At 43.0% G+C, this 26,886-nt stretch overlaps 1 protein-coding gene across 7 annotated transcripts in view; it reads right to left on the bottom strand.

Annotated features, from left to right (window-relative positions):
* The window catches only part of zmynd11 (zinc finger, MYND-type containing 11), a 254,526-nt gene that overhangs the window by 91,620 nt on the left and 136,020 nt on the right, over positions 1–26,886 (bottom strand). For 6 of the 7 annotated variants that reach the window (XM_038798349.1, XM_038798347.1, XM_038798350.1 and 3 more), the window contains 3 exons: positions 25,194–25,353; positions 22,798–22,959; positions 7,339–7,416 (listed from right to left, as the gene is read on the bottom strand). In XM_038798349.1, the coding sequence (XP_038654277.1) occupies positions 7,339–7,416; positions 22,798–22,959; positions 25,194–25,349 (396 nt within the window). In that variant the 5' untranslated portion in view covers positions 25,350–25,353. Of the gene's footprint in view, positions 1–7,338; positions 7,417–22,797; positions 22,960–24,930; positions 24,982–25,193; positions 25,354–26,886 lie in introns of those variants that run through there. The other variant, XM_038798351.1, reaches the window with a different exon arrangement.

A 26,886-nucleotide genomic window follows, 5' to 3' on the forward strand; every position in this document is an offset into this window, starting at 1 on the left:
TCGGATCCCCAGCAATAATTGTCACATTGCTGCTGCTCGCATACAATCATTTGGACAACGCTCCTGTTTACAGCACCAGCCATGTGGCAAGTTTAAAGGTCCAGTTTGAATGTTGGTACGGGTGGGGATGTTTGAGAGGTTAAGTGGTTGGGGATAGAAAGGGGTAAATGGGTTTCTGGTCACGGGTCAGGCAAGTAGTCGCGAGTGTGAGGGACTAAGTTCTCACACCATATTTTTATAAAATATCCTCAAATGACTATTTTCCAGAACAAATTAAGCCACTTTGCAGTTTCGGAAATCTAACACCGTTTATCTCGGAGGAGCTACTAACGACCACCTGAGCACAGCCCAACCCACCTGCATTTAATATCCCAGGCTGACTAGGAGTTGGATTGAATCAGCTGCTAAAACAAAGGCCCTGCAAATCTTCCCTTCAACTCCTAATGGCCAAGGCTCTTTGGAATCCAGATAATGAACATGCATCTTTTGTCAAAGATGGTGGAGTGGCAGGAAACATGCGACATGTGCCTCTGGCTTGTGGAAAAGTAATACTGCCTTGCTGAACTACATAGTCTCAGTCTGCTGTTCATCATTCACCTGGCAGCTTTACATAAAAGGAACTCACACATGTTGAACACCTGGCCCCATCTACAGTGCTCCTGTTGGAAGTTCTATGTCATCATCTACAAGACTGATTCAGATCTGTGATCCTATCTCATTATGTGAAGTGAACACCACCATAAAAGTGAATTTTACAACATGTCTTCAGCCCGCCGACCTCTGTGAAGAAATACCTCATTGGACTTTGATTCTGAACTCTGCAATCAATGAGAAACAATATTTCTTCCCACTGGAGTCTCTGCACTGTAAATGCTTCTTTCCATGATCCTTCTGAAGCCGAGGGGGGCATTGCAAACCCTCTTTCCGTGTTTTGAGCGTGTGCAAATTAACTAATACTTCTGGTTAATTAAATCTCGAGTTTGCTGCAGGGTCATTAATAGAAAACCAAAACTAAGGGTTGGGAAATACACCACCACTTATAAAGAGGGAAACAAATCAAAACACCTTGTGTACGGATGGAGAGGAAAAATTAGTGTTTAAATTAACCCAACTCTGGTCCATAAAACGGGCTAACAACCTAGATAAGTACAGCTGAACCGTCCGAAGTCTCCAATTCATAACTCAGAGACATTTACAGAGGGTCCTGGAGAGCCAACAAAAAGTTTAAACTTCCCAAACAATTCCCACGTACTTCGACGCATAAAGACTCCACAGGGCTCCAGCGCACAGCTTCAGTCATACGTTCGGTCTCAGACAATCCGGAGACTGGAAATCAGGCCTTAAATATTCTTTAAGATTACAGGCAACAAAATTTGAAAGTCCGTCTACCCTACATCAACAGCATTACCCTCATCGGCCCTTTCTCTTACCACAGAATGCAATAGAACACCTACAGTGCAGAAAGAGACCATTCGGCCACCGTTGGACTGTGGGAGGAAACCGGAGCACCCGGAGGGAACCCAACCAAACACGGGGAGAAAGTGCAAACTTCACACAGACAGTCACCCAAGGCAGGAATAGAACCCGGGTCCCTCGCGCTGTGATGCAGCAGTGCTGACCACTGTGCCGCCGTACCTCCTCTAAAAAACCCAGCAATTTAATGAACAAGTTTTCCCCTTAAGAAATCCATGCTGGTTCCTCCTAATCAACCCACATTTTACCATGTGCTTACTAGTCCTATCCTTGTTAATTGTTTCTCTAAGCTTGCCCACCACTGATTTTAAACACTCTGTAATTGCGGGGGCTATCCTTACAACCTTTTTGAGCAAGGGTGTAACATTTGCAATTCTCTAGTCCTCTGGCACCGTCCCTAAATCTAGAAAAGACTGGAAGATTATGGTCAGTGCCCCTACAATTTCCATTCTCACTTTCTTCAATATCCTTGGATGCATCTCACCCAGTCAGTCCCAGTGCCTTGTCAACTTTAAGTACAGAGAGTCTATTCAGCAGTTCCTGCTCATCAATTTTGAGCCCTTCAAGTTTCTTCATCTGTCACCATGACCTGGGTAGCATCTACAGTCTTGGTGAAGACAGATACAAAAAATTCATTTAATACCCCAGCCTCCATGTGTCAATTCCTTTATAGATCCCTAATCGCCCTACTACTCCTTTTACCACTCTTTTACTACTTATATGCCTGGAGAAGACTTTGGGATTCACCTTTATGTTGGCTGTCAGTCTTTTCTCATATTCCCTCTTTGTTTCTCCAGTGTGTTTTTTACCTCCTCTCTGATCCTTTTGTATTCCTCTTGGTTCTCAATTGTATTTTCTACCCGACACCTGTCATGAGCACATTTAACTACTATCTCCTCTTTCAACCAGGGAGCAAAGGATTTGTTTGTCCTACCGTTTCCTTTTAAGGGAATCTACCGTGACTGTATCCAGCCGACTTCTGTTTTGAAGGTAGCCCATTATTCAGCTACAGTTTTTCCTGCCAACCTTTCATTCCAATCTAACTGGCCTAGCTCAGTTCTTGCCCCATTGAAGTTGGATCTCTTCCAGTTAATTATTTTGATTCTGGATTGTCTATTATCCTTTTCTATCATCATTCTAAACCTTACAGTACAAAGATCACGGTCTTTTGAATGTTTCCCCACTGACACCTGATCGACTTGGCCCACCTCATTTTCAAGAACCAGGTCAATCAGTACATCCTTTTTCATTTGACAGGACACATATATTGCTGTAGAAAGTTATCCTGAACACAATCTAGGAAGTTTTGCCCCTCTTCGCACTTTACACTACCAATGACCCTGTCTACTTGGGTAATTAAAGTCCCCCAATTATAATGTTTGCATCTCTCTGTAATTTCCCTGCAGATTTGTTCTTCGATATCCTTCTCACTCGTTGGCGATCGATAGGCGACACTGAGCAATGAGATTTAAAATAATTTGCAAAAGAGGCAAATTTGATGTGAGAAAAAACCTTTTCACACAACGAATGGCTTGGGTCTAGATTGCACTGCCTGGAAATGTGGTAGACTCAGGTTCAAATCGATGCATTCAAGAGGGCATTAGATGATTACTTGAATACAAACGATGTACATGGGTATGGGGAGAAGGCACCAAGCCATATTGCTCATGTGGCGGGCTGGTGCAGACGCTATGGGACAAATGGTGTCCTGTGTTGTAATTCTGTGGTTCAGTAAATATTTCACTTTGCATAAAATATATATACTGAAATTCTGAAACAAAAACAAAACTGTGTTCATTCGATATTTAACTTACACACAATATACTGCAAAACATGACTAACTGCTCAGTAAGAGCCTTGAAAATTTACAACAGAAATTACTTTGAGGAACCAACAAGAACACATTTCCCTTTAACTATCTTGAATACCCAGAAGGTTGTGCAAGGCTTGGAGCTCTGTAAATCATCTATCATATTACCAATTTCATTAACTGCAATAGTGGCTGAGAAGCGTCCCAGCATACATCTTTGCAAGAACGTCTAATGTGCTTGAAAATTGTTTTAAAAGGCAAACACACATTGCTCAAGCTCAGTTAACATTGAACATCTTCCATTGAAATTTAATATTTAACTTAATTGCTGCAGCAGCATGTCTAGAAAAAGGCCAAATTCAAATGCACTGAGGTCCTGTTAATTCATGGTGCACTTCTGCATTTTTCTTCCATGAATACTTTAACAAGATTGAGCAATACCAAAAAAATCCATAAACTCCATTCTAAATTGCAGCATACTGAAGCAGGAGATCTAAGAAAGGGACATTTTCCTGTCTGAGTTTTCAATCAGAGATTTTTGATGTTTTGATGTAATTCGAATTTCAAAAACAATGTTCATGCAGTGCTCCAAGCTGCCACAAAAGGAACAAAATATCGAGAATTCAGCGTCACAAAGTTTTGTTGACCCATTTACTAATCCGAACACTCTGGCACCCCATCTATTGCAAAAGCAACAGATTTCTGTAAAGGTAATCTTGTTTTCTGATCACAGTAATTCACCTGAGGAAGGAGCAGTGCTCCGAAAGCTAGTGTTTGAAACAAACATGTTGGACTTTAACCTGGTGTTGTAAGACTTCTTACTGTGCTCACCCCAGTCCAACGCACATCTCCACATCATGTTTTCTGATCAATAGACATCAGGACTTCCCTGACATATGCAAGCCAGGTTCCATCTTTCAATGAGAGTCAAGCAATTCTTCCATTACACCTCAGTTATCAGATAAAACGTGTACATTGTTGCGACTTCCCCCCAGTGTAAGACTCAGATTTAAATATACCATCTCTGGAGAATAAATTTGTGATTTGGTACCAATCTAGTGGTCTATATGGAAAAACAGCTGCAGATCCAAAATGTAGTTTTGGTATTGATTGTAGCTATCCTATGCCAATATAACAACGTCACTGATATTTCTACTAAATCATCCTTCCCAAAAATGTATTCTGCAAATTTGTTTTTTGAAGATCAAGAAAAAACTGCAAAATTGGAATAAAATTCTTGTCATGTGTCCATAATTGGTGCTGCAATGACCAGAATTTGATCAGAAATAATAATAATAATTATTGTCACAAGTAGCCTTCAATGAAGTTACTGTGAGCCCACTGTGCTAAACCAGCCCGATAGCGAGTATGATCAAGGTGATCCTCACATCTCCCATTATGCTTCATAAAAAAGGGGTAAATTCCAAATGTTTTTTTGCTCATAATCTTGGTGCCCAGACTGTTCCTCTGTCCACTCCCTTAAAATAGTACTTCTAGTTTGCTAACAACAGGATAAGTGTAAGATACGTGACTATGGTTAAGCCATGCTTCAAGAGTCATGTTTAGGTGAAACTAAGTGCTGAAAAGCTGTTATCTCCATTTTTGGAAACAATAAAACCAAATAATTACATCCTCTGTTTGTACTTCAATCCTCTGTAGATTACAATAACTAACTTTCTCAGTATCACAAACTGCCCTGTAGCTAAGACATGTTCAGCTATTATGGTTTGAAAAAAAATGGTTTGGAAGATAGAGTTTCAAATTGTAACCACTACTGACCCTGTAAGGGTGGCAACAAGTGAGTTGGAGCCAACAACCCAATGACCCATCATCTCCAGCACTGGTTACCTCATTATAAATTCATGTTGGCACAGTAGCACAGTGGTTAGCGCTGTTGCTTCACACCACCGGGGACTCGGGTTCAATTAACGGTTTGGGTCACTGTCTGTGTGAGGTCTGCACGTTCTCCCTGCGTCTGCGTGGGTTTCCTCCCACAAGTCCCGAAAGATGTGCTTGTTAGGTGAATTGGACATTCTGAATTCTCCCTCCATATATCCGAATAGGCACCAGAATGTGGTGACTAGGAGGTTTTCACAGTAACTTCATTGCAGTGTTAATGTAGCCTACTTGTGACACTAATAAAGATTATTATTATTAATATGAGTCTTGTGCGAAACGTGCTACAAAATCACGTTATTTAATATCTTCAGGGTGGCACTGTAGCACAGTGGTTGGCACTGTTGCTTCACAGCTCCTGGGTCCCAGGTTCACTTCCCGGCTTGGGTCACTGTCTGTGTGGAGTCTGCACGTTCTCCCCGTGTCTGTGTGGGTTTCCTCCAGGTGCTCCGGTTTCCTCCCATAGTCCAAAGGTATGCCGGTTGGGTGGATTGGCCACGCTAAATTGCCCTTAGTGTCCAAATAAATGTTAGGTGGGGTTACTGGGTTACAGGGATTGGGTGGAGGTGTGGGCCTAAGTGGAATGCTCTTTCCAAGGGTCAGTGCAGCCTCGATGGGCCGAATGGCTTCTTCTGCACTGTAAATTCTATGATTATTTAAAAAATAACCTAGTAAAAGCAGTGGTACATAAACATTGGCTGCAGTTTAGCTTCTGCAACTTTCCTAATTAAAGTACCAAAGTAGCAGAATGATACTTGATTTGAAATTGTTATATTGGGCCACAAAAAAAACCCTTTTCAAATCCAATTTGGGGAAAATAAGATTACAATCTAGTCAAAAAATATTGTTTTATTAATCTAAATCAATGAAAGGTAAATTTAATATTTAACAATTCAACTGGCGATAAAACATTTTGACACACCTTGCAGGAATAAAGTTGATAAATTATTGATTTATTGATAGTTTTAGGTGCTAATTGAATGCATAGCTAAAGAGTGAAATTATTAGAAAAATGCCTGACTGTGAGACTACAGTCATTGTTTTAGATAATCAATCAACTATTGAACTCAGTGTCTTGATGGTGGAAATTTAGACATCGTTTCAAGTGAACGTTTTGTACAATGAATTTCAGTGCATTTAACAATAAGAATGTATCAACTAATTAATTACAGCAAGGTCTACGGCCAGCGGTGGCGTGAGAAACCTGCTCATGTAGACGCTGAACTAACTTTGATGGGCACCAGTCAAATTAAGAATTGGCCAATGTTTGATGAATAAATCATCCACTAAGTAACAGACATCCATTTGAATAAATCTCATCTGAGAATTAGAAACCAATGAGAGTAAATGAGGGATTAGACCATAGATAAGGATTCCCTTAAAGTAAGACCCTGTGGTCGAGGTTTTGTTGCTGAATTTCTGCCTTCCTGAATTCTTGAATCATCTTATTTGTTTATTTTGAAGCGATTTCTTTATGCTTTCATGTTTACTGCTTTACTTGTATTTAACCTACTTATGTATTTTTTTTAAATTTAGAGTAACCAATTTTTTTTTTACAATTAAGGGACAATTTAGTGTGGCCAATCCACCTAATCCACACGTCTTTGGGTTGTGGTATTGAAACCCACACAGAAATGGGGAGAATTGCAAACTCCACACAGACAGTGACCCGGGGTCGGTAGCAAACCCGGGTCCTCAGCGCCATAGGCAGCAATGCTAACCATTGCACCAGACCTGCTTATGTATTATATGATATTTCATTTCTAAGGTTTGATTCAGTTCTTATACAAGTGTATTAAAGTGAACAAACAATTAGCAATAAAGTAGTATTTTTAACACCTCCAATTAACCAGACAATCGGGTCTTATTAGTAAAAGGTAAAACAAGAGTCCTGACAAAAGTGTAATTAAGGACACTGCTGACGAATATTCAAAATTCAGTTGGATGTTAGGCTGAGTGAGCAGGAGTACGAGGACAGGCAAACCTCCATCCGCTAAATGGTCTTTGCTGCTCTCTATTTTGTCTTGTGTTCTCTTAATGTACTTTATGGTACAAAATCAAAAGGGAAAACAACGCCAGTAGCACAAAATAATGGACAGCTAATTTACTGTAGTTTGGAAACCAGGTAACTACATTTAATTCTTGAAACGGATACTCACCCTCTCCTTCATGCGAGATACAATGTAACCCAAATATCTGCCCATAGCTTGCTTGGTTGTGTTCTTCTTTTTCATGCTCTATTACAAATAATAGTTAAATTAGTAAAGTGTTGCTTATTGAGCAATATACTGTAAAAATCAGCAATATAACTCAGACATTCAACTTCCTCAACTTGGGGGTCTCAAAAAGCACATGAAACTGATATCACATGGTACATACTATTTTTGATTGCTAAAATTGATGGGTAGCCTTTCAATGAGACCACATAATTGAATCTGAAAACAGCTGTGCCAGAAAGCGTATTTTAGATTTACTGAACACAGGAAAACAGTGGCTAAGCACTAAGAAAGCAATCTACTACTGGTCATTATATCCATTTCAAGGCTCCCCTTTGCTTTGAAATAGGGGGTTAAAAAGATCAGCCAATGATCACAAGATCATCCAAAATTCAGCTGTTACATCTATTCCAGACCAAAATGCATTCACCCATCACCGCTTTGTTCCACTGATTTATGTTGGCTTCCAATATTCATACACCACCAACTTTAAAGTTGCATCCTTGTATCTAAATTCCTCCATGGCTTCACTCTCCCCTGACTCTGTAGGCCATTTCCAGTCCCACTGCACTTAGAGTATTCCTCCAACTCTGGTTTCTTCACATTCCCATCATTCAACCTCTGATGGCTGTGTCTTTAACCATCTGGGCTCTATGTACTGAATTCTCAAACTAATTTTCTGTTACCCCACCTCCTCCTCATTCAAGACTTTCCTTAAATGCCATTTGGCCCAAAAGTTTAATCACCAAACCCCCTCCACCCAGTATATCACTTTCTTTGGCTTGCTATTGACATTTGTTTGATTACGGTTTCTGTGAAACAACTCTTATGTTTAAGGTGCTGAGTGAAAGTTATTACTGTTACATATATTGGGATAGAGTTCCACTTCAAGTCTGTGACAAATAACAATGAACAATAGTGTAGTGCTCCCGAAGCTCATTTAAATAGATCTCGCATTACAATAGTCACCATGACTCAGCAGAAAATGCTTTGGGACAGCGAGTAATAGAATGCCAAACAATATAATTATTTCAAACAAAAATAAAATGAAAGGTTTTGAAAGAATCAGAGAACCAGCAGTTAAAATCATAACTGTCAAAAAAAAAAGAAAACGTGTCATGGATAGGTGTGCAATTATTCGGGGGACATCCGATATACAACATTCCAGCGACCTGCAGTATTAAAAGCAGAATAAATGTCCATTTACAAAAGTGAAATAAAAAATGTATGAGAGTTCAAAGTAAGCTCAAAGTTTACTGCTGCTTCAGTGACTTGGCAATGATGTTGAAGAGCTGTTGACATTTCAAAAATTTCATTTACCACATTTTGGGATCCTTTTGCAGTAATGATGGAGATCTCAATTTCTCTGGCCAATCTTTAGTTGGTCATAAAAAAAAACATTAATGTGTTTATCCAATATTACTTCTCAAAGTTTTTCCACTATACCACTGTACCCTGTGGCCCATTAAGCATCATCTTGTATCTATCAAAAAGAATAAATGAATTACTTTTGTTCAACAATTCAGTTTTCTCACCGTACAGAGATCCACTCACTATTCAAGAAGTAATTTCCCAAACACATCTTTTGTTTTTTTTCCCCTTTCATGGCATGTGGGCATCGCTGGCTAGGCCAGCATTTATGGCCTATCCCAATTTCCATTCAACGGAGTGACTTGCTGGACCATTTCAGAGGGTATTTAAGAATCAATCACATTTAGCATTGCTTACAGCGCTGCCTATAGTGCTGAGGACCTGGGTTCGAATCCCGGCCCTGGGTCACTGTCGTGTGGAGTTTTCACATTCTCCCCGTGTCTGCGTGGGTTTCACCCCCACAACCCATAGATGTGCAGGGTAGCTGGTTTGGCCACGCTAAATTGCCCCTTAATTGGAAAAAAAATAATTGGGTACTCTAAATTTATTTAAAAATAAATGAATTAAAATATAAGAATCAACCCCATTGCTGTGGGTCTAGAATCACATGCAGGCAAGAGCAGGCAAGGGCAGCAGATTTAGTGAATCAGGTGGGTTTTTACAACAATCGACAATGGATTCATGATTCAGCTTTTAATTCCAGTTTTTTACTGAATTCAAATTTCACCGTCGGCCATGGCGGGATAATAATAATCTTCATTACATTCAGAAGTAGGCTTACATTAACACTGCAATGAAGCCACTGTGAAAAGCCCCTAGTCACCACACTCCGGTGCCTGTTCGGGTACACACGGAGGGAGAATTCAGAATGTCCAAATTCCCTAACAGCACGTCTTTCGGGACTTGTGGAAGGAAACCTGAGCACCCGGAGGAAACCCACGCAGACACGGGGAGAACGTGCAGGCTCCGCACAGACAGTGACCCAAGCCGGGAATCGAACCTGGGACCCTGGCGCTGTTTCGAAACCTGGTCCCCAGTACATTATCCTGGATTTCTGTTGAACACCACCTCTTTGAATATGTAATAGGAACTTGACTAGCTGCTAGATGAAGTATTTAATTGTATTCCAATTCAGTTTGGGCCCTAAGAAATCAGCCTACCTCACAAAACCCACATGCTGATCAATATGGAGCAACAGTAACAGCTAAGAGGTCATTCCAAAATTGTGCATTCCTTTCTAAGGCCAACTCAGACAGATCAGATGAAAATTTCCTTTCTGATTGCCAATAGGCAATATTAAATTGGTCTTTTCTCTACACCCTTGCTATGACTGTAACGTATTTTGCAGTCTCTCCTTCCTTCCCTATATTCGGTATGCATAGTTTGTACAGCATGCAAGAAACAATACTTTTCACTGTATACTAATACATGTGACAATAATAAATCAAATCAAAAGGATGTAAAATAAAATAAGTTTGGGCAGTCTCAGCTCCAGCTGCTACTGCACAACATGGTGGAGACAGATTCAATCATGGCTTTCAACAAGTACCTTGAAGGGAGAAAATCCTTACAGCTTCAGGGAGAGGGAAGGGGATTGGGACTAGCGAAACTGTCCTGGAGGAGAGCCGACATGGACATGATGGACCAAATGGTGCACCAACCACCCTACTATTTCATAACTGCCAACGTTTTCCTGACGACAGAGGTTGAGGGTGGAAGTAGGCAGTCTGTCACTTGACTTTGCCCCATCTAGGCTCACCTGCTGCTGAAACTCACACCAATGGGGCTGTTTAGCACAGGGCTAAATCGCTGGCTTTGAAAGCAGACCAAGCAGGCCAGCAGCACGGTTCGATTCCCGTAACAGCCTCCCCGAACAGGTGGCGGAATGTGGCGACTAGGGGCTTTTCACAGTAACTTCATTGAAGCCTACTCGTGACAATAAGCGATTTTCATTTCATTTCAATGGAAGGTTGTGACTAGCGGCGTTCCACAGGGATCAGTTCTGGGACCTTTGTTATTGATAGGGTATATAAATGATTTGGAAGAAAATGTAGCTGGTCTGATTAGTAAGTTCGCAGACGACACAAAAATTGGTGGAGTTCAGGATAGTGAGGAGGATTGTCAGTGGATACCGCAAGATATAAATCAGTTGGAGTCTTGGGCTGAGAAATGGCAGATGGAGTTTAAATCCGGACACGAGTGAGGTAATGCGCATTGGAAGGTCCAATGCATGTAGGAATGACACAATAAATGGTAAGAAGTCTTACAACACCAGGTTAAAGTCCAATTTGTTCGTTTCAAGAGATAGGGGTAACCCCAGGTTAAAGAGTTGTGAATTTTCTCAAGCCAAGTCCTGGCTTGAGACAATTCATACCTCTTTAACCTGGGATTACCCCTATCTCTGGATCTGTAAAGACTGAATTACCTGCAAATGCTCACATTCTAAGCATTGTCTGGCATCTTTGAATTTGTCTATATATATATATATTTATTTCTGGCACATACCTCTTCATTCACCTGAGGAAGGAGCAGTGCTCCGAAAGCTAGTGTTTGAAACAAACATGTTGGACTTTAACCTGGTGTTGTAAGACTTCTTACCGTGCTCACCCCAGTCCAACGCCGGCATCTCCACACAATAAATGGTAGAACTCTTGCGAGTACTGACAGGCAGTGAGATCTGGGCCTGCATGTCCACCGATCACTGAAAGTGGCAACGCATGTGGATAAGGTGGTCAAGAAAGCATACAGCATGCTGACCATCATTGGTCGGGGCACTGAATATAAAAATTGGCAAGTCATGTTGTAGCTGCACAGGACCTTAGTTAGACCTCATTTGGAATATTGTGTACAATTCTGGCCACCACACTACCAGAAGGATGTGGATGCTTTGGAGAGGGTACAGAAGCGGTTTACTGGGATGTTGCCTGGTATGGAGGAAAGGTTAGATAAACTCGGTCTGTTCTCACTGGAACAATAGAGGTTGAGAGGCGACCTGATAGAGATCTACAAGATTATAAGTGGCATGGACAGAGTGGATAGACAGATGCTCTTTCCTACGGTAGGAGAGTCAAGTACTTGAGCACATAGGTTTAAAGTGAGTGGGGAAAAGTGAGTGGGGAAAAGTTTAGAACAGATGTGCAAGGGAAGTCTTTTTTTTACACAGAGGGTGGTAAATATATGGAGCGTGCTGCCTGGGGAGGTGGTGGGAGCAAGTACGATAATGGCATTTAAGGGACATCTAGACAAATATATGAATAGGATGGGAATGGAAGGAAACGGACTCCGTAAGTGCATACGGTTTCAGTTTAGGCAGGTACCATGATCGGTGCAGGCTTGGAGGGCCGAAGGGCCTGTTCCTGTGCTACATTGTTCTTTGTTCATGCCCTAGTTACCCCCAGATTTCGATATAATCCTGACTGGTCTACCACGTTATCCTCTTGTTTACTTGAGGTCATCCAAAGCTCTGATGCCCATGTCTTAATTGGCGTGAAACCCCATTCCCCTATCAACCCTTATTTATTTGAAATAATTACATTGTGCTCAATGACATACATTGGCTCTCAGTCAAACAACACCGTGATTTTAAAACTTTCAACCTTCTTTTCAAGTGTGTTTCGAAAATAAAGTGCCAGAACTATAGAAATTGAAGCATAGGTGATATTTCCAACTGGATCTGTAAATCAAGATCTGGTGTAATATAATAAATGCTGATGGCACGACCGTAGTGGGTGCTATCAGCAAACTTGTAGATGGGGTTGGAGCCAAGTTAGTTATGCTGACGTATAATTTTTATTTGTGCCACAGGTAGGCTTACATTAACACTGCAAAGAAGTTACTGTGAAAATCCCCTAGTCGCCACGGTCCTTGCTTGGGTACACTCAGGGGCGGATTTCAAACAACGATGAGTCAGATAAAGGAGGGACATAGATAACCTAATGGAGTGGTGTAACAACAGCAATCTCTCCCACAATGTCAGCAAAACTAAAAAGCTGGTCATTGACTTCAGGACGCAAAGTACTGTCCACACTCCTGTCTGCATCAATGGTGCCGAGGTGGAGATGGTTGACAGCTTCAAATTCTTATGTGTGCACATCACCAACAATCTGTCCTGTCCACCCACGTTGACGCTACGACCAAGAAAGCACAGCAACGCCTATACTTTCTCAGGAAACTAAGAAAATTCTCCATGTCCACATTGACTCTTACCAATTTTTACAGATGCACTGTAGAAAGCATCCTATCTGGCTGCATTACTGCCTGGCATAGAAACTGCTCGGCCCAAGACCATATGAAACTACAGAGGGTCGTGAACATAGCCCAATCCATCACGCAAACGCGCCTCACATCCATTGACTCTGTACACCCTCCGCTGCCTTGGGAAGCGGGCAGCGTAATCAAAGACCCCTCCCACCCGGCTTACTCACTCTTCCAAATTCTTCCATCAGACAGGAGATACAAAAGTCTGGGAACACGCACCAAAAGATTTAAAAACAACTTCTTCCCTGCTGTCACCAGACTCCTAAACGATCTTCTTATGGACTGATCTCTTCACACTATCTTCTCTACTGAGTATTACTGCACTCCTGTATGCTTCACCCGATGCCTGTGTCCATGTATTTACGTTGTGTATTTATCATAGAATCATAGAATTAACAGTGCAGAAGGAGGCCACTCGGTCCATTGAGTCCACACTGGCCCTTGGAAAGGGCACACTACCCAAGCCCACACCTCTACTCTATTCCCGTAACCCAGTAACCCCACCCAACCTTTTTGGACTCCAAGGGCAATTTAGCATGTCCAATCCACCTAACCTGCACATCTTTGGAATGTAGGATGAAACCGGAGCACCTGGAGGAAACCCATGCAGACACAGGGAGAACATGCAGACTCTGCACAGACAGTGACCCAAGCCAGGAATTGAACCTGGGACCCTGGAGCTATGAAGCAACTGTGCTGACCAATGTGCTACCATGATGCCCCCACTGTGCTACCATGCTGCCCCCCCCCCCCACTGTGCTACCTTGCTGCCCCCACTGTGCTACCATGCTGCCCCCCCACTGTGTTACCATGCTGCCCCCCACTGTGCTACCATGCTGCCCCCCCACTGTGCTACCATGCTGCCCCCCACTGTGCTACCATGCTGCCCCCCACTGTGCTACCATGCTGCCCCCCCCCACTGTGCTACCATGCTGCCCCCCCCACTGTGCTACCATGCTGCCCCCCCACTGTGCTACCATGCTGCCCCCCACTGTGCTACCATGCTGCCCCCCCCACTGTGCTACCATGCTGCCCCCCCCACTGTGCTACCATGCTGCCCCCCCACTGTGCTACCATGCTGCCCCCCCCACTGTGCTACCATGCTGCCCCCCCCCACTGTGTTACCATGCTGCCCCCCCCCCACTGTGTTACCATGCTGCCCCCCACTGTGCTACCATGCTGCCCCCCCCACTGTGCTACCATGCTGCCCCCCCCCACTGTGCTACCATGCTGCCCCCCCCACTGTGTTACCATGCTGCCCCCCCCCACTGTGCTACCATGCTGCCCCCCACTGTGCTACCATGCTGCCCCCCCCCACTGTGCTACCATGCTGCCCCCCCCCCCCCCCACTGTGTTACCATGCTGCCCCCCACTGTGCTACCATGCTGCCCCTGTGTTTGCCCTATGTACCTTTTTCATGTATGGGATGATCTGTCTGAGCTGTATGCAGGACGATACTTTTCACTCTACCTCGGTACACTTGATAATAAACAAATCCAATCCAATAAGAGCACTATGAAAAACATGGCACCAAGTAGAACAGAAAAGAGGTACTTTTAAACAAGGGACACAGTGAGATAAGGGAAATGAAAAGGTTTAGGGAGGGTATTCCAGAAGTTAGCGCCTAATAGCCCTAAGGCAGGGCTACCAATGGTGGAGTTGCGAAAATAAGGGATGCATGAGAAAGATGAATTGGGAGGTGCACAGAAATGGTTTCAGAGATAGGGACGGCGAGGCCACAGAGATATTTGTAAACATGAATGAGAACTTAAAAACTGAGGTACTCGGAATGGGAGCCAATGCTGGTCAGTGAGTACGGAATAATGAGACTTGGTGAGGGTTAGGACACAGGCAGCAGAGGATTGGAGAAGCCTAAGTTTATGTAGGGTGGACAATGCGAACCTAACTAGGAGAGCATTGAAATAGTCATGTCTAGAGGCAACATCGACTTGCATAGGTTTCAGCAGTAGATGAGCTGAGGTAGGGGAGGAATTGGGCAATATTATGGAGTTGGAAGTATGAATCTTGATGAAGGAACAGGTATGTGCTTGGGAGTTAACCACAGGGACAAGGACACCCGGTGGCGGATATGGAGTGAGTGGTCGCACACAGGGCAGCTCCGGCTCGAAGGTTTTGGTTTGAGCTCTTTTTAGCTGAAAGTGGGGTAATTTGGACAGGAAGTGTAGCTGAAGGTGTGGAGGAGACGTTCCCCCGCGAGTGGCATGTCTGCTGGTTACCAGGCCCGGCAGAAAAAGTATAAGACCTGGCCATGGAATTGGAGTCCTGTGGCACAGTAGCAATTGGAAAGATGGGATAGGGGGAAGGGTTGCCACATGTTGGAGAGCCCCAAATGGAAATGTTGATGGCGTTTATTAGAGAAGAGTTCTGCCAGAAACGAAAAGAGATGCAGGAGGATCTGCCAAAGTCCATCCTTGGAGCGGTAGCACCCTTCAAAGGATTGATGGAGTGAGTTGAGAAATGTCTGGAAACACAGGAGTCACAGGTGGAGACGGTGATGTTCAACCACAATGATCTGGTAGGTGGTGGCATTGGAGGCAGAGGCAGAGGTGGGGCTCCTGGGGACCTTTGCAAGTCGCTAAGGGCAAAAGTAGAAGAGCAGGAGAACAGGTCAAGAAAGCAGAACCTGCATGTTGTTGTCCTGCCAGACGGCGTGGAAGGTAAAAGTGCCACGAGATACATTTCAAGGATGCTGGCGGGGCGAGTCCTGGACAATGCCCAGAGGTCGACAGGACACACAGATGCCCAAGGCAAAAGCCGCGAGCGGGAGAGTCGCCGCGGACAGTGATTGTGAGGCTCCATAAGTTTGTGGAGAAGGAAAAGAACCTCCGATGGGCCAGGGAGAAGCGGAGCTGTTGATGGGGGGGGCGGGGGGCAGATTTGGTTTGGGGTACTGTACCGGCGAAACTGTGTGACTTTTGGTGGTCGGGAAGTTTATTTTGAAACTCCCGACGAGGCCAATGACTTCATAAAAGACCGTAAATTGGGGGAGAACTGAATGGGAGACGAGGAGCTGGTACAGCAGAGGTCAGAGGATGCGGGTATAATGGGGGTCGGAGAGTGCGGGGTGTTTTTCTGGATTGGGTGATTTTGTCGTTATTGCTGTTTGTCTGGGGGCAATAAATTTGTATGGATCAGGTCAGGTTGAGAAAGGCATGGGTAGGTCAGGTATTCCACTCAGGGTTTGATTCAAAGTCATGGGGCGGTGGCCATCTTGCTGATGGTCCATCTTGGTGGTGAAAGTAGTGAATGTATATGTGCCGAATTGGGACGATGTGGGGCTTGTGAAGAGGTTGCTGGGAATGATTCCGGACCTAGACACGCATCAGTTGAATATGGGGGGTGATTTTAACTGTGCTGCGATGATGTATAGGTCGAGTCCTAAGTAAATAGGAAGGTTGGGGATGGCGAAGGAAAGGCGGCATTGTGGCACAGTGGTTAGCACTGCTGCCTCACAGTGTTGAGGTCCTGGGTTCAATCCTGGCCCCGGGTCACTGTCTGTGTGGAGTTTGCACATTCTCCCCGTGTTTGCGTGGTTCTCACACCCACAACCCAAAGATGTGCAGGGTAGGTTGAATGGCCACACTAAATTGCATCATGTGAGTGTCCCTTTCAGAAAGGTTTTGTTTGACTACATGGCTTGTAGCACGGGTGTGGGTGGAGCTGGGCTGTGGCTGTCAGGTGAGAGGGGGTTTAGTGTTTTGGTTTCATTTTCGGTTTGTTGGTTTTGACTGCAGAAGAAAAAGCACTGTGTTAAGAAGCAGTGTTTCCCTGTTTCCCCTGTTTTTATTTTGAAGCTGTTCCAGTGAACAAAAATAACATTGGGCGTGGCAAACTGCCTTGGTAACTTTAAAGATAAAGTTGCTTTCCGGAATGAGTTTTGAATCTGCTGGTTTGAGGCTGGACCAAAATCTCGGGGAAAGGACCAGTTCCATTCAAGTGAGGTTAGTGTGCTGGGCCACGCCCTTGAAAGGAGTTTTGGTTTATTGGGTTTTCTATTGAATTGGAACAGCTACTAAGGGGGATTCGTGAAGAGTTATATACATAGATTACTGTTGTGTGTCTGTTCACGTTTGTAATTGATATCAAATTCTTGATAAACGTTTTAAACATGTTAACTACATTCTTATCATAAACTTTGTTTTGATAAAAGCGCCTCGGAAGTCTGATGAATTACGCCTGAAGTAAAAGCTCTTGTGCTCATCCCAGCCTCTTCTGCTCATCCCAGCCAAATTCAACATAAAAGTTATAGAACATAAAAGCAAGTTCCCATAACAATTGGGGGGGAAAATGATTGGTTATTTTACATTTCTTTTTTAAAAACGAGAAAAAAAAAAGGATGGCGAAGGAGATGGGAGGGTTTATGAAACGGATGGGAATGGTGGATCCATGGAGGTTTAGAAACCCAGCGGAGAGGGAGTACTCCTTCTTCTCACAAGGTACACTCCAGAATATACTTTTTGCAGTGAGCCGAGTGGTGTTGGCGGGGGCAGAGTATGCAGGAATCGTGATCTCAGATCATGCGCCACAACGGTTGGAGGTTAGACTTTGCATGAGGCAGGAGCAGAAGCCGGGATGGAGGTAGGATTCGGGGTTCTGTGAGGAGGTGCGGTCGGTGATCAGAGATTATGTGAAGCTAAATCATAATGGGGAGGTGCTGGCAGCCATGTTCTGGGAGGCGTTGAAGGCACTAGTTCGGGGGAAGATATTATCTCGGTCAAGGCGCACAGGGATAGTAGGAGGAGGGGGGGAGGAGTATGGATGTTTGTTGGACGAGGTGGTCAGGAGGTATTCAAGAGCTCCCACCAAGGAGGGGTTGGCAGAAAGAAAAAGGTTATGGGGCAGTTTGAAAGACTGATGACAGAAAGGCAGAGGGGCAGCTACGGAGGGTGAGGGGTGGTGATGGAGAAGGAGTGTCTAGTGGGTCCAGCTTGAGGGCTATGGTGACGCCGTCACTTCCGCTGGTGCCAGGGAGGTACACAGTGAGCCCAGTGGTGTAGTCCACGAGTAGGGTGTGGAACCAGTTGAAGAAACACTTTACGATGGAAGGGATGTCGGTGCTGACACCGTCGTGTGGGAACTACGGGTTTAAGCCAGGGGAGACGGATGGCATGTATAGGAAGTGAAGGGGCTGGTGAGCGTGAGGGCGAGGGATTTGTACCTGGAGGAGAGGTTTACGGTTCTGGAAGAGCTGCGGGAGAGGGTGGAGCTGCAGGAGAGATAGGATGGGGGGCGTGGAGCAAGGCGATGCGAGGGCAAATTCAATCTCGACAGTCATGTTTGAGTTGAGGGGATCAACAGAGGGCTTTGAGATACAGTGGGGACTGTTCATGACAATATTTGAGGAATTGTTTCATGTGGGGGGGTGAAAAGGGGAAAGATTTGAACAATCTGTGAACTGTAGGGGTGTTGATAATGTTTTTGATTCATGTTTTTGTACTTTTGAATATGTTTAGAATAAAATACATTTAAAAAAACCATGACACCAAGATTGCAAACCAACTAATTAAGCCTCAACCAGTTGCCAAGGAGCGAGATGGAGTTGATGGCTAGGAAATAGAGATTGTGCAAGCGAACAAAGACAATGGCTTTGTTTTTCCAATATTTAGTTGGAGGAAACCTTTGCTCATCCAGTACTGGATGCCAGGCAAGCAGTGTTACAAATCAAAAACAGGGTAGAGGTCGAGATAGGTGGTGGTGAGGTAAAACTGGATGTCAAACACAAACACATGAAGCCTGACCGTAGAAGATGTTGCAGTTTCCACCTTCTTTGTCAAATCAGTTAATTGGTTATCTCTGATTTAGGAGGAATATTTTTGTAACCAAGGGAGCATTCATTTATATGTAGGGTGGATTTCCTACTGATCCTTCACTATATCCTCTCCAAGCTCATCTCATTCATGACCCACAATCCCATTCATATACAACTGCTTACAAAATATCTTCTTCCCTGGCAGCCTTGCTAGTTGACACTGCAAATTGTTCCTGCTCAGGCGCAGTCCTCCTATCAAAACCATGATCACCACTCAAAATAGTGCTTTTATCAAATGTAATTGTTATCCCACCTCTAACCTTCCCTTTATCTAAAAGGTTCTTCCAGATCCAACTCATCTGCAGCTGCCTGCTTAAATCTCTCCAATCAGGCTTCCATCCTCCCCCCTGCATTGTAAAAGCCTTATCTAAAGTCACAACAACATTCTCGGTGATGCATTATTTGTCCTCAATAACTCTGCAGTCTCGAATGAGGCTGACCACACATTCTTGCCTCAAACTCTTGCCACCAATTACATCCTTCTCTCTGGGTAACCTGTTCAACCCTCAGATGAGATTCCCATACCATCTATCTGTGTCACAAACAACCCGTACTCTAATGCTCTCACATCCAGTCATCCAACCTGCACAAGCATTAGCTCACTTGAAACTCAGCTCCGTACCCCACCTTTTTGCAAGATCCGCTCGCTCATCATGTTGGTCCTCAGTATTTAGAGTGGGGTCCCATCTCAACGTCAAACTGAAGATCCTCATCCTAATGTTTAATTCTCTTCCCAGTCACTCACCCCATCTCTGTACTCACCTCTCATCAAATTCTCCATTCTTGAAATTGAAACTCTAAATCCCGTGTCCACCACTTCATTCCACAAAGTCTTTAATAACTATGCTATTGATTACTCTATGAACATTCTTTCAACACTTCACCTTCTTCTTGAAGGCCCTCCTTAAAAAAAAACCTGTCTGATCAAATTTTTGGTCAACTCTCTTAATCTTGTTCTTTTGCTCAATGTCCTTTCCTCCCATCTCCTTTAATGCCTCTGTGAAATGCATTTAGACATTTTCCTACATCGAAGGTGCCATAAATGCAAGTTGTTGGAACTTTGGTATGCATCAACTCCTGTTTCTGTAACACATTCTCTTCAGTGCTTCATAGATCCACTTGGCTTGGCACAGCAGAACTCTGGAGCAAGAAATGCATTTTCACTGCAGCCTGCCAAACCATTAACCATCACTAGATGGAGACAGAGTCTGCAGAACACAAACTGCCAATAAGCAGGGCTGAGCATGCTTTGGAATTCCTGTTTGCTGACAAGATTACAAAACTTTTTTTAAAAATTCATCCTGCCTGTGAGGGAGTGAGAAGGGATGTTTAATCATCCAGATAGGGGAAAATAATTTACTTTTGGTACCACAAGTAAGGCCAGAATACCAATTATTTTCCTGTGTTTGAAAGGATTTCCTATCAAGACAATCTACTTTCTAAATCATAATGCATAAGACCATAAGACCATAAGACATAGGAGCAGAATTAGGCCACTTGGCCCATCGAGTCTGCTTCGCCATTCAATCATGGCTGATATTTTCTCATCCCCATTCTCCTGCCTTCTCCCCATAACCCCTGATCCCCTTATTAATCATGAACCTATCTATCGCTGTTTTAAAGACACTCAGTGAATTGGCCTCCACAACCTTCTGCGGCAAAGAGTTCCACAGATTCACAACCCTGTGGCTGAAGAAATTCATCCTCATCTCTGTTTTAAAGGATCGTCCCTTTAGTGTGAGATGGTGTCCTCTGGTTCTAGTTTTTCCGACAAGTGGAAACATCCTCTCCACGTCCACTCTATCCAGGCCTTGCAGTATTCTGTAAGTTTCAATAAGATCCCCCCTCATCCTTCTAAACTCCAACGAATACAGACCCAGTACAACCGTTCCTCATACGACAATTCTTCATTCCAGGCATCATTCTTGTGAACCTCCTCTGAACCCTTTCCAAGGCCAGCACATTCTTCCTTGGATACGGGGCCCAAAACAGCTCACAATACTCCAAATGAGGTCTGACCAGAGCCTTATACAGCTTCAGATGTACATCCCTGGTCTGGTATTCTAGCCCTCTTGACATGAATGCTAACATTGCATTTGCCTTCTTAACTGCCAACTAAACCTGCACGTTAACCTTAAGAGAATTGTGAACAAGGACTCCCAAGTCCCTTTGTGCTTTTGATTTCCCCATTTAGAAAATAGTCTATGCCTAAATTCCTCCTTCCACAGTGCACAACCTCACACTTTTCCACATTGCATTTCATTTGCCACTTCATTGCCCACTCTCCTCGCCTGTCCAAATCCTTCTGCAGCCCCCTTGCTTCCTCAATACCACCTGTCCCTCTACAGATCTTTGTATCATCAGCAAACTTAGCAACAGTGCCTTCAGTTCCTTCTTCCAGATGATTATTGTATATTGCAAGAAATTTATATGATAGAAATGCATCAATTTAACCAGTCTGTCATTTAGAGTTCAGGATACAACTGATGTTAAATCAGTAATATAGCTCTATTATCTCCCGATGCCAATCCTTTGTATCCACTTTGACTGTCTGGCTCAGCAAATAATACATTTTTAAAATTCATTCAAGGGTTGAGGGTATTCATTGCCCATCCCTAGTTGCCCTGGAGATAATAATTATCAGCTACCTTCTTGAACCACTGCAGCCCATTTGGTGTAGATACACCCACAGTGCTGCTAGGGAGGAGCTCCAGGATTTTGACCCAGTGAAGGAATGACAATATATGTCCAAGTCAGGATGGTGAGTGACCGGGGGGGGGGGGGGGGGGGGGGGGGATGCCTCAATGTGGTGTTCCCATGTATTTGCTGCCCCTGTTCTTCAAGATGGTGGCTGTTGTGGGTTTGGAAGGTGCTGTCTAAGGAGTGTTGATAAGTTCCCATAGTGCACCTTGTAGATGGTACACACTGCTGCTAATGTGTGTCAGAAGTGGGTGTTTGTGGAAGGGATGCCAATCAAATGGGCTGTTTGTCCCAGATGGTGTCAAGATGGTGTTGGAGCTGCACTCATCCAGGCAAGTGGAGTGTTCCATCACACTCCTGACTTATGCCTTGTAGACTGTCGTCACGCTTTGGGGAGTCAGGAAGCAAATTACTCCCACAGGATTCGTAGCCTCTGGCCTGCTCTTCTGCTCTTATAGCCACGGTATTTATATGGCTACTTTAGTTCAGTATCTGGTCAATAGTGGCCAAGTGGGTGATTCAGTGATGGTAATGCCATTGAATGTCAACAGGCGATGGTTAGATTCTCTCTTGTTGGAGATGGTTTTTGTCTGGCATTTGTGTGATGTGAATGTCACTTGCCATGAGCCAGCCCAAGCCCAGAAAAAGTTTGTCTTGTTGCATTTGGACATAAACATCAGCAAAAATTCCCACTTCTGACCTTATGATGGAAGGAAAGTCATTGATGAAGCAGCTCAAGATAGTTGGGTCCAAAACGCTCATTTATTAAAATAATCTTTATTGTCACAAGTAGGCTTACATTAACACTGCAATTAGGTTACTGTGTAGATGCCAGTGCAGGAGATGTACAGGAACAGCTTGGCTAGGGGTTTGGAAAGTTCTGGAGCACAGATCTTCAGTTCTATTGTTGGAATATTGTTAGGGCCTATAATTTCTACAGGGGTTATCGATGCCACTTTCCACCAGGTGGATTAAGCAGTCTGAAAAGAACAACGATGGGAATAAGAATTCCCTCAGAAACACCACCCCACCCCCTCCTCCCCACAACGGCTGAGGGTATAGGATTAAAACTCACGTGTTCTAGGATAAACATAACATGAAAAAATTATACCTTTAAAATGTAAATGTAGCACATATACAAAATGTGCAATTTTATGCGTATATTTTCAATCCTATAGACTGTCTTGTCATCATTTAACATTCAGATACATTTTGAACATTTGAAATTTATCAGTTGCACTCACCTTGCACACTTGGCACTGCCAATGTGAATTGCTGTCTTGTGGCCTAAATTCATCAGGGAGGCATTTTGGATGATAAACACGGAAGCAGGAATCACAAGTTAGGACCTCTCCTGCCATGTGACACTCCATGCAATACCAGTCATGGCTTTCTACATTCCAATCCTACAATAGAAAGAAACAAAATATGTAACTTACAGTCACCCAGCTAACTTTTTGTAAATGTAATAATGAATAGCAGCACATTTGGGGAACAGGGTAGGAGCCAGTGGTAAGGTGGTCAGGTGCAGCCTACAAATGATAAAGATAACACTTTAATTTTAAATTAATTTGTGACAGCCGCCAAACATCACTGGAACGTAACGTTTTACTTCGTCACTATGGAAGTATACAGATGCTGAAACTACAAACTGTTACCAAAATCGGAATTGAAAAGATAATGTGATTCCTGAGTTTGGAATGAAATTCATCACTTCCACTTTTTCTAGGCCTTCATGTACGTGCTGAGAAATCTGACAAAACGCAATTCAAGAATTGTTCTGATTTCCACCAGTAAGTGAAAATAACAGAATTACTGTAAAAGCAACAAATCCGATTAGTGGGAATTTAAAACAATTATTCTGAAAATGAATTGCTAAAATGTAGATTTTGAAGATTTGAAAGGCAAGGGATCAACTATATCTCCAGTGCCCAAGAACGCGTAGCATGTGGCCAGCAAACCTGTCATTTTCTGTCGGCTAACCAAGCTCTGTGCACACATGCAATACTATGTTGACTTCCAAATGTCACCTGTTAGGAGTCAGCTGCTGTATTATCTGCTATTCCTTCATTAAAATGGGAAGTTCCCAATAAGTTGAATATGGGCAAGAACTTTTAAAACCTGTGTCGTAACAAGCTGTAGTTATATTGCACCAAGTGGAAAATGCAAGTGGTGTGCAACTAAATTCCTGGGGTGGGTTCATAACGCTAGCTTTTAATGTTGCTGTGAGTCAGATCAGTGCCAGGAAACTGCTTTCTCTGAAGCAAAACCACTGTTCTGCAAGATGAATGGCTTCACCATAGAAACTTTAGAAAATGACTCACTAAAAAATAACTAGTTCAATAATATTCTTTTAAGCCATTTTATTACCAGAAGATTGGAAACATTACCAGGGCAGGATCAGTAAAAATGCATACTATATAGTCTGCAACCCTGGAGTGCAATTTAACTTACACCAAAGTGAGTTAATTACCTTTTGTTGCTTTTGAGAGACAATTTTCCCAATGATTTTTAAAAAATTATGTTGCTGGCAGAAAGATGAAAGCCAAATATGAAACTATTTGACAATTTGCCAAGCAGGCACTTTCCTTGCCAGTGCTGGGAGCAATGGCTGGAAATTCTACCCATGCTGCAAGCAGTTGAATAACATAATAAATTTGGAATGCTCAGCTACAAATCAAGGGGCTTGTTTGTGCCCATTATCCTGGTATCGTTTGCAATTACGCATATTTTAAAGCAATCATTTTAAAAAAAAATTATATTTGGTTTTGTATCCAATAATTAAACGATTGGTATTGCCACCAAGTCGGAAACGTGTCAACATAACTTATTACTTATCCAAAGCTCGGCAGAAGAAACAGCAGACCCTCCAATTGCCCAGCAATGATTACCCGTTAAGTAGCAAATTAGACTGTCACCAGGGGTTTTACTGCATCCTATTATCCATTGAGATAAACATTCTACCACAGATTCTTCCATATTGCATTCTTTTAAAGCTTAAAGAAAATATCAGCAAAAAGCGAACAAAATGGACTTGGAAAGGCAGTGGTAAAATGTCATGCAAATACCTCATCAGTGTCAAACAACTTCTTACTTGGAGCTAAAACGTAATTGGGACTAAACAATATTTAAAGCTGCAGTATACTACAAGATATATTTTGGCAATAAAAGATGTTTTTTTAACGACCAAGGAAACATTTATTAAAGAGGTAAAAGTACTTCGCATTTTGTTAAATAATAATAGTTGAATTTAGGCCCAATATTTCTAAATGGTCAATTATAACATGATGTACATTTTAGAAGTTGTCTTGAACACTGAAAACCGTGAGTTTCCATGGATGTGCCTAAAGCACTAGTAACCAATCTTGCAGGCTTACTTGGGTTGTAAAATCACATACGACAGCACAGGATGATGCACTTCAGATGACCTAAAGAGAGTAGGCACAGTCTAAGTAAACATTCAAAACTATTTCTCTGTGTTACCGTACTTGCTGATTTTACACCAGATCATTGATAAGTCATGCTCCTCCAGAAGAGGATTCTTAAACACAGTTATACTGTAATATAATGCAGCTTGAGGAGGTTCTAATGGCCACTAAACAGAATGCATGCACCAGTCCTAAATATTAGCAATGCTTACAATCTCATCCCCCGGTAGCCAATATCCTTCCTGCTCGATGCCTGCCTTCGAACCCTTGCAGCCCACAGTCAGTGTTTCAACAATCAGGCCGTCTTTTACTGCAAGACCCAGCTGCCTATTGGCGTCCTTTGGATGCATACTATGAAGGCGAGACATGAACCTAAAAGAGAAACCACAGAGACCACCACAATCAATCACCATGGCTAAATCAAACCGTGTCTAAATTTTAAAAATAGACTAATTTAGGATTACAATCTTTAACAGAAATTTACCTATTAATTTCTCAATATTCTGTGGATGAAACTTTCCATTGCCGAGTTGGTAATACGGCATAAAGCAAGTAACAAATACACACCACCAAACGGCAAAGCAAAATAGAAGTAATTTCCAGACCTTTTAATTGTAATTTAAGGGCTTTGCAAATGTCAAAGGAAGAAAATTAAAAAGGGTACAATTAATTCACTGCCAATATTTCTCACAATGGTTGTAATAAGCAGCTTTGCTGAAAACATTGCTAAAGCAGGAATTATTCAGATGATTAGCTGCTTATTTTTAGATTCAGTTTCTCAGTTAATACTGGGATTATAATAACAATCGGGGGTCAGTATGAAGTTGAATTTGAAAACAAACTTTAACAGGCAGAGACCGTATATAACTGCAGTACCTAATTTAAAAATACTCAAACACTGGCATTGTACAAAGGAGTGTGAAATGGTTTGTTTTAGTGGAAAGAACGAGGACAGGCAATATAAGTAAGATACAATTCTTAAGGAGGTGCAGGAACAGAGGGACTGGGGGGTGGCATAATTTAAGACTAGAGGACAGAACAGGTTGAGAAAGAGGTTGTTAGGCCACACATGATCCTGGACTTTACAAATAAGGGCACAGAGTGTAAAAACAAGGAAGCTATATATAATAAGGCTGTATACAAGAACACAAGAATCAAGAGAAGTCCATTCAGCCCTTTAAGCCTGCTCCATCATTCAATAAGATCATGGCTGATCCAATTGCAACTTCAACTATTTTCCTGCCTGTCCCTCATTTCTTTTGTCGACCTAAATCTATCCAACTCAGCTTTGAATATATTTAATGAGAGCCTCCACTGCACTCTGAACAGAATTCCGCAGACTAACGATCCCCAGGGAAAGAAATTCCTCCTTTGTCTTAAATGGGAGACCACTAATTTTTAGACTGCATCCCCTAGTTCTAGGCTCTCCCAAATGGGGAAGCATCTTCTCAGCACCCACCCTGTCAAGCTCCCTCAATAATATGTTTCAAAAAGGTTACCTCTTCCTTCTTCTAAACGCCAATAAGTATAGGCACAACCTTTCTTCAGAAGATAGCCCCTTCATGCCAGGAACCAATCTCGTGAACCTACTCGGAACTGTTTCTTTTTTTTTAAATATAAATTTAGATGTGGTGAATGTATTCACCATAATGTATGCATGATACCATAACCTGTAATCTGTGACCTGGAAGTGGTGATATGAACTGCTTCCAGGTACTGTACTGTAACCCCGGTATGGCTCCGCCGCTGGCTCCGCCCACACCGGAGCCATATATAAGCCGGCCTCTTGTGGGCGGCATTCATTTGTACTACTGACTCTGGCTAGGCAAGTTCATGACTAATAAAGCTTACTGTTCACTTGCTCTCTGCCTCACTGTGAATTGAAGGTATATCATTAGAGTACCC

Source organism: Scyliorhinus canicula, chromosome 5, assembly GCF_902713615.1.
Source record: "Scyliorhinus canicula chromosome 5, sScyCan1.1, whole genome shotgun sequence".
Lineage (NCBI taxonomy): Eukaryota > Metazoa > Chordata > Chondrichthyes > Carcharhiniformes > Scyliorhinidae > Scyliorhinus > Scyliorhinus canicula.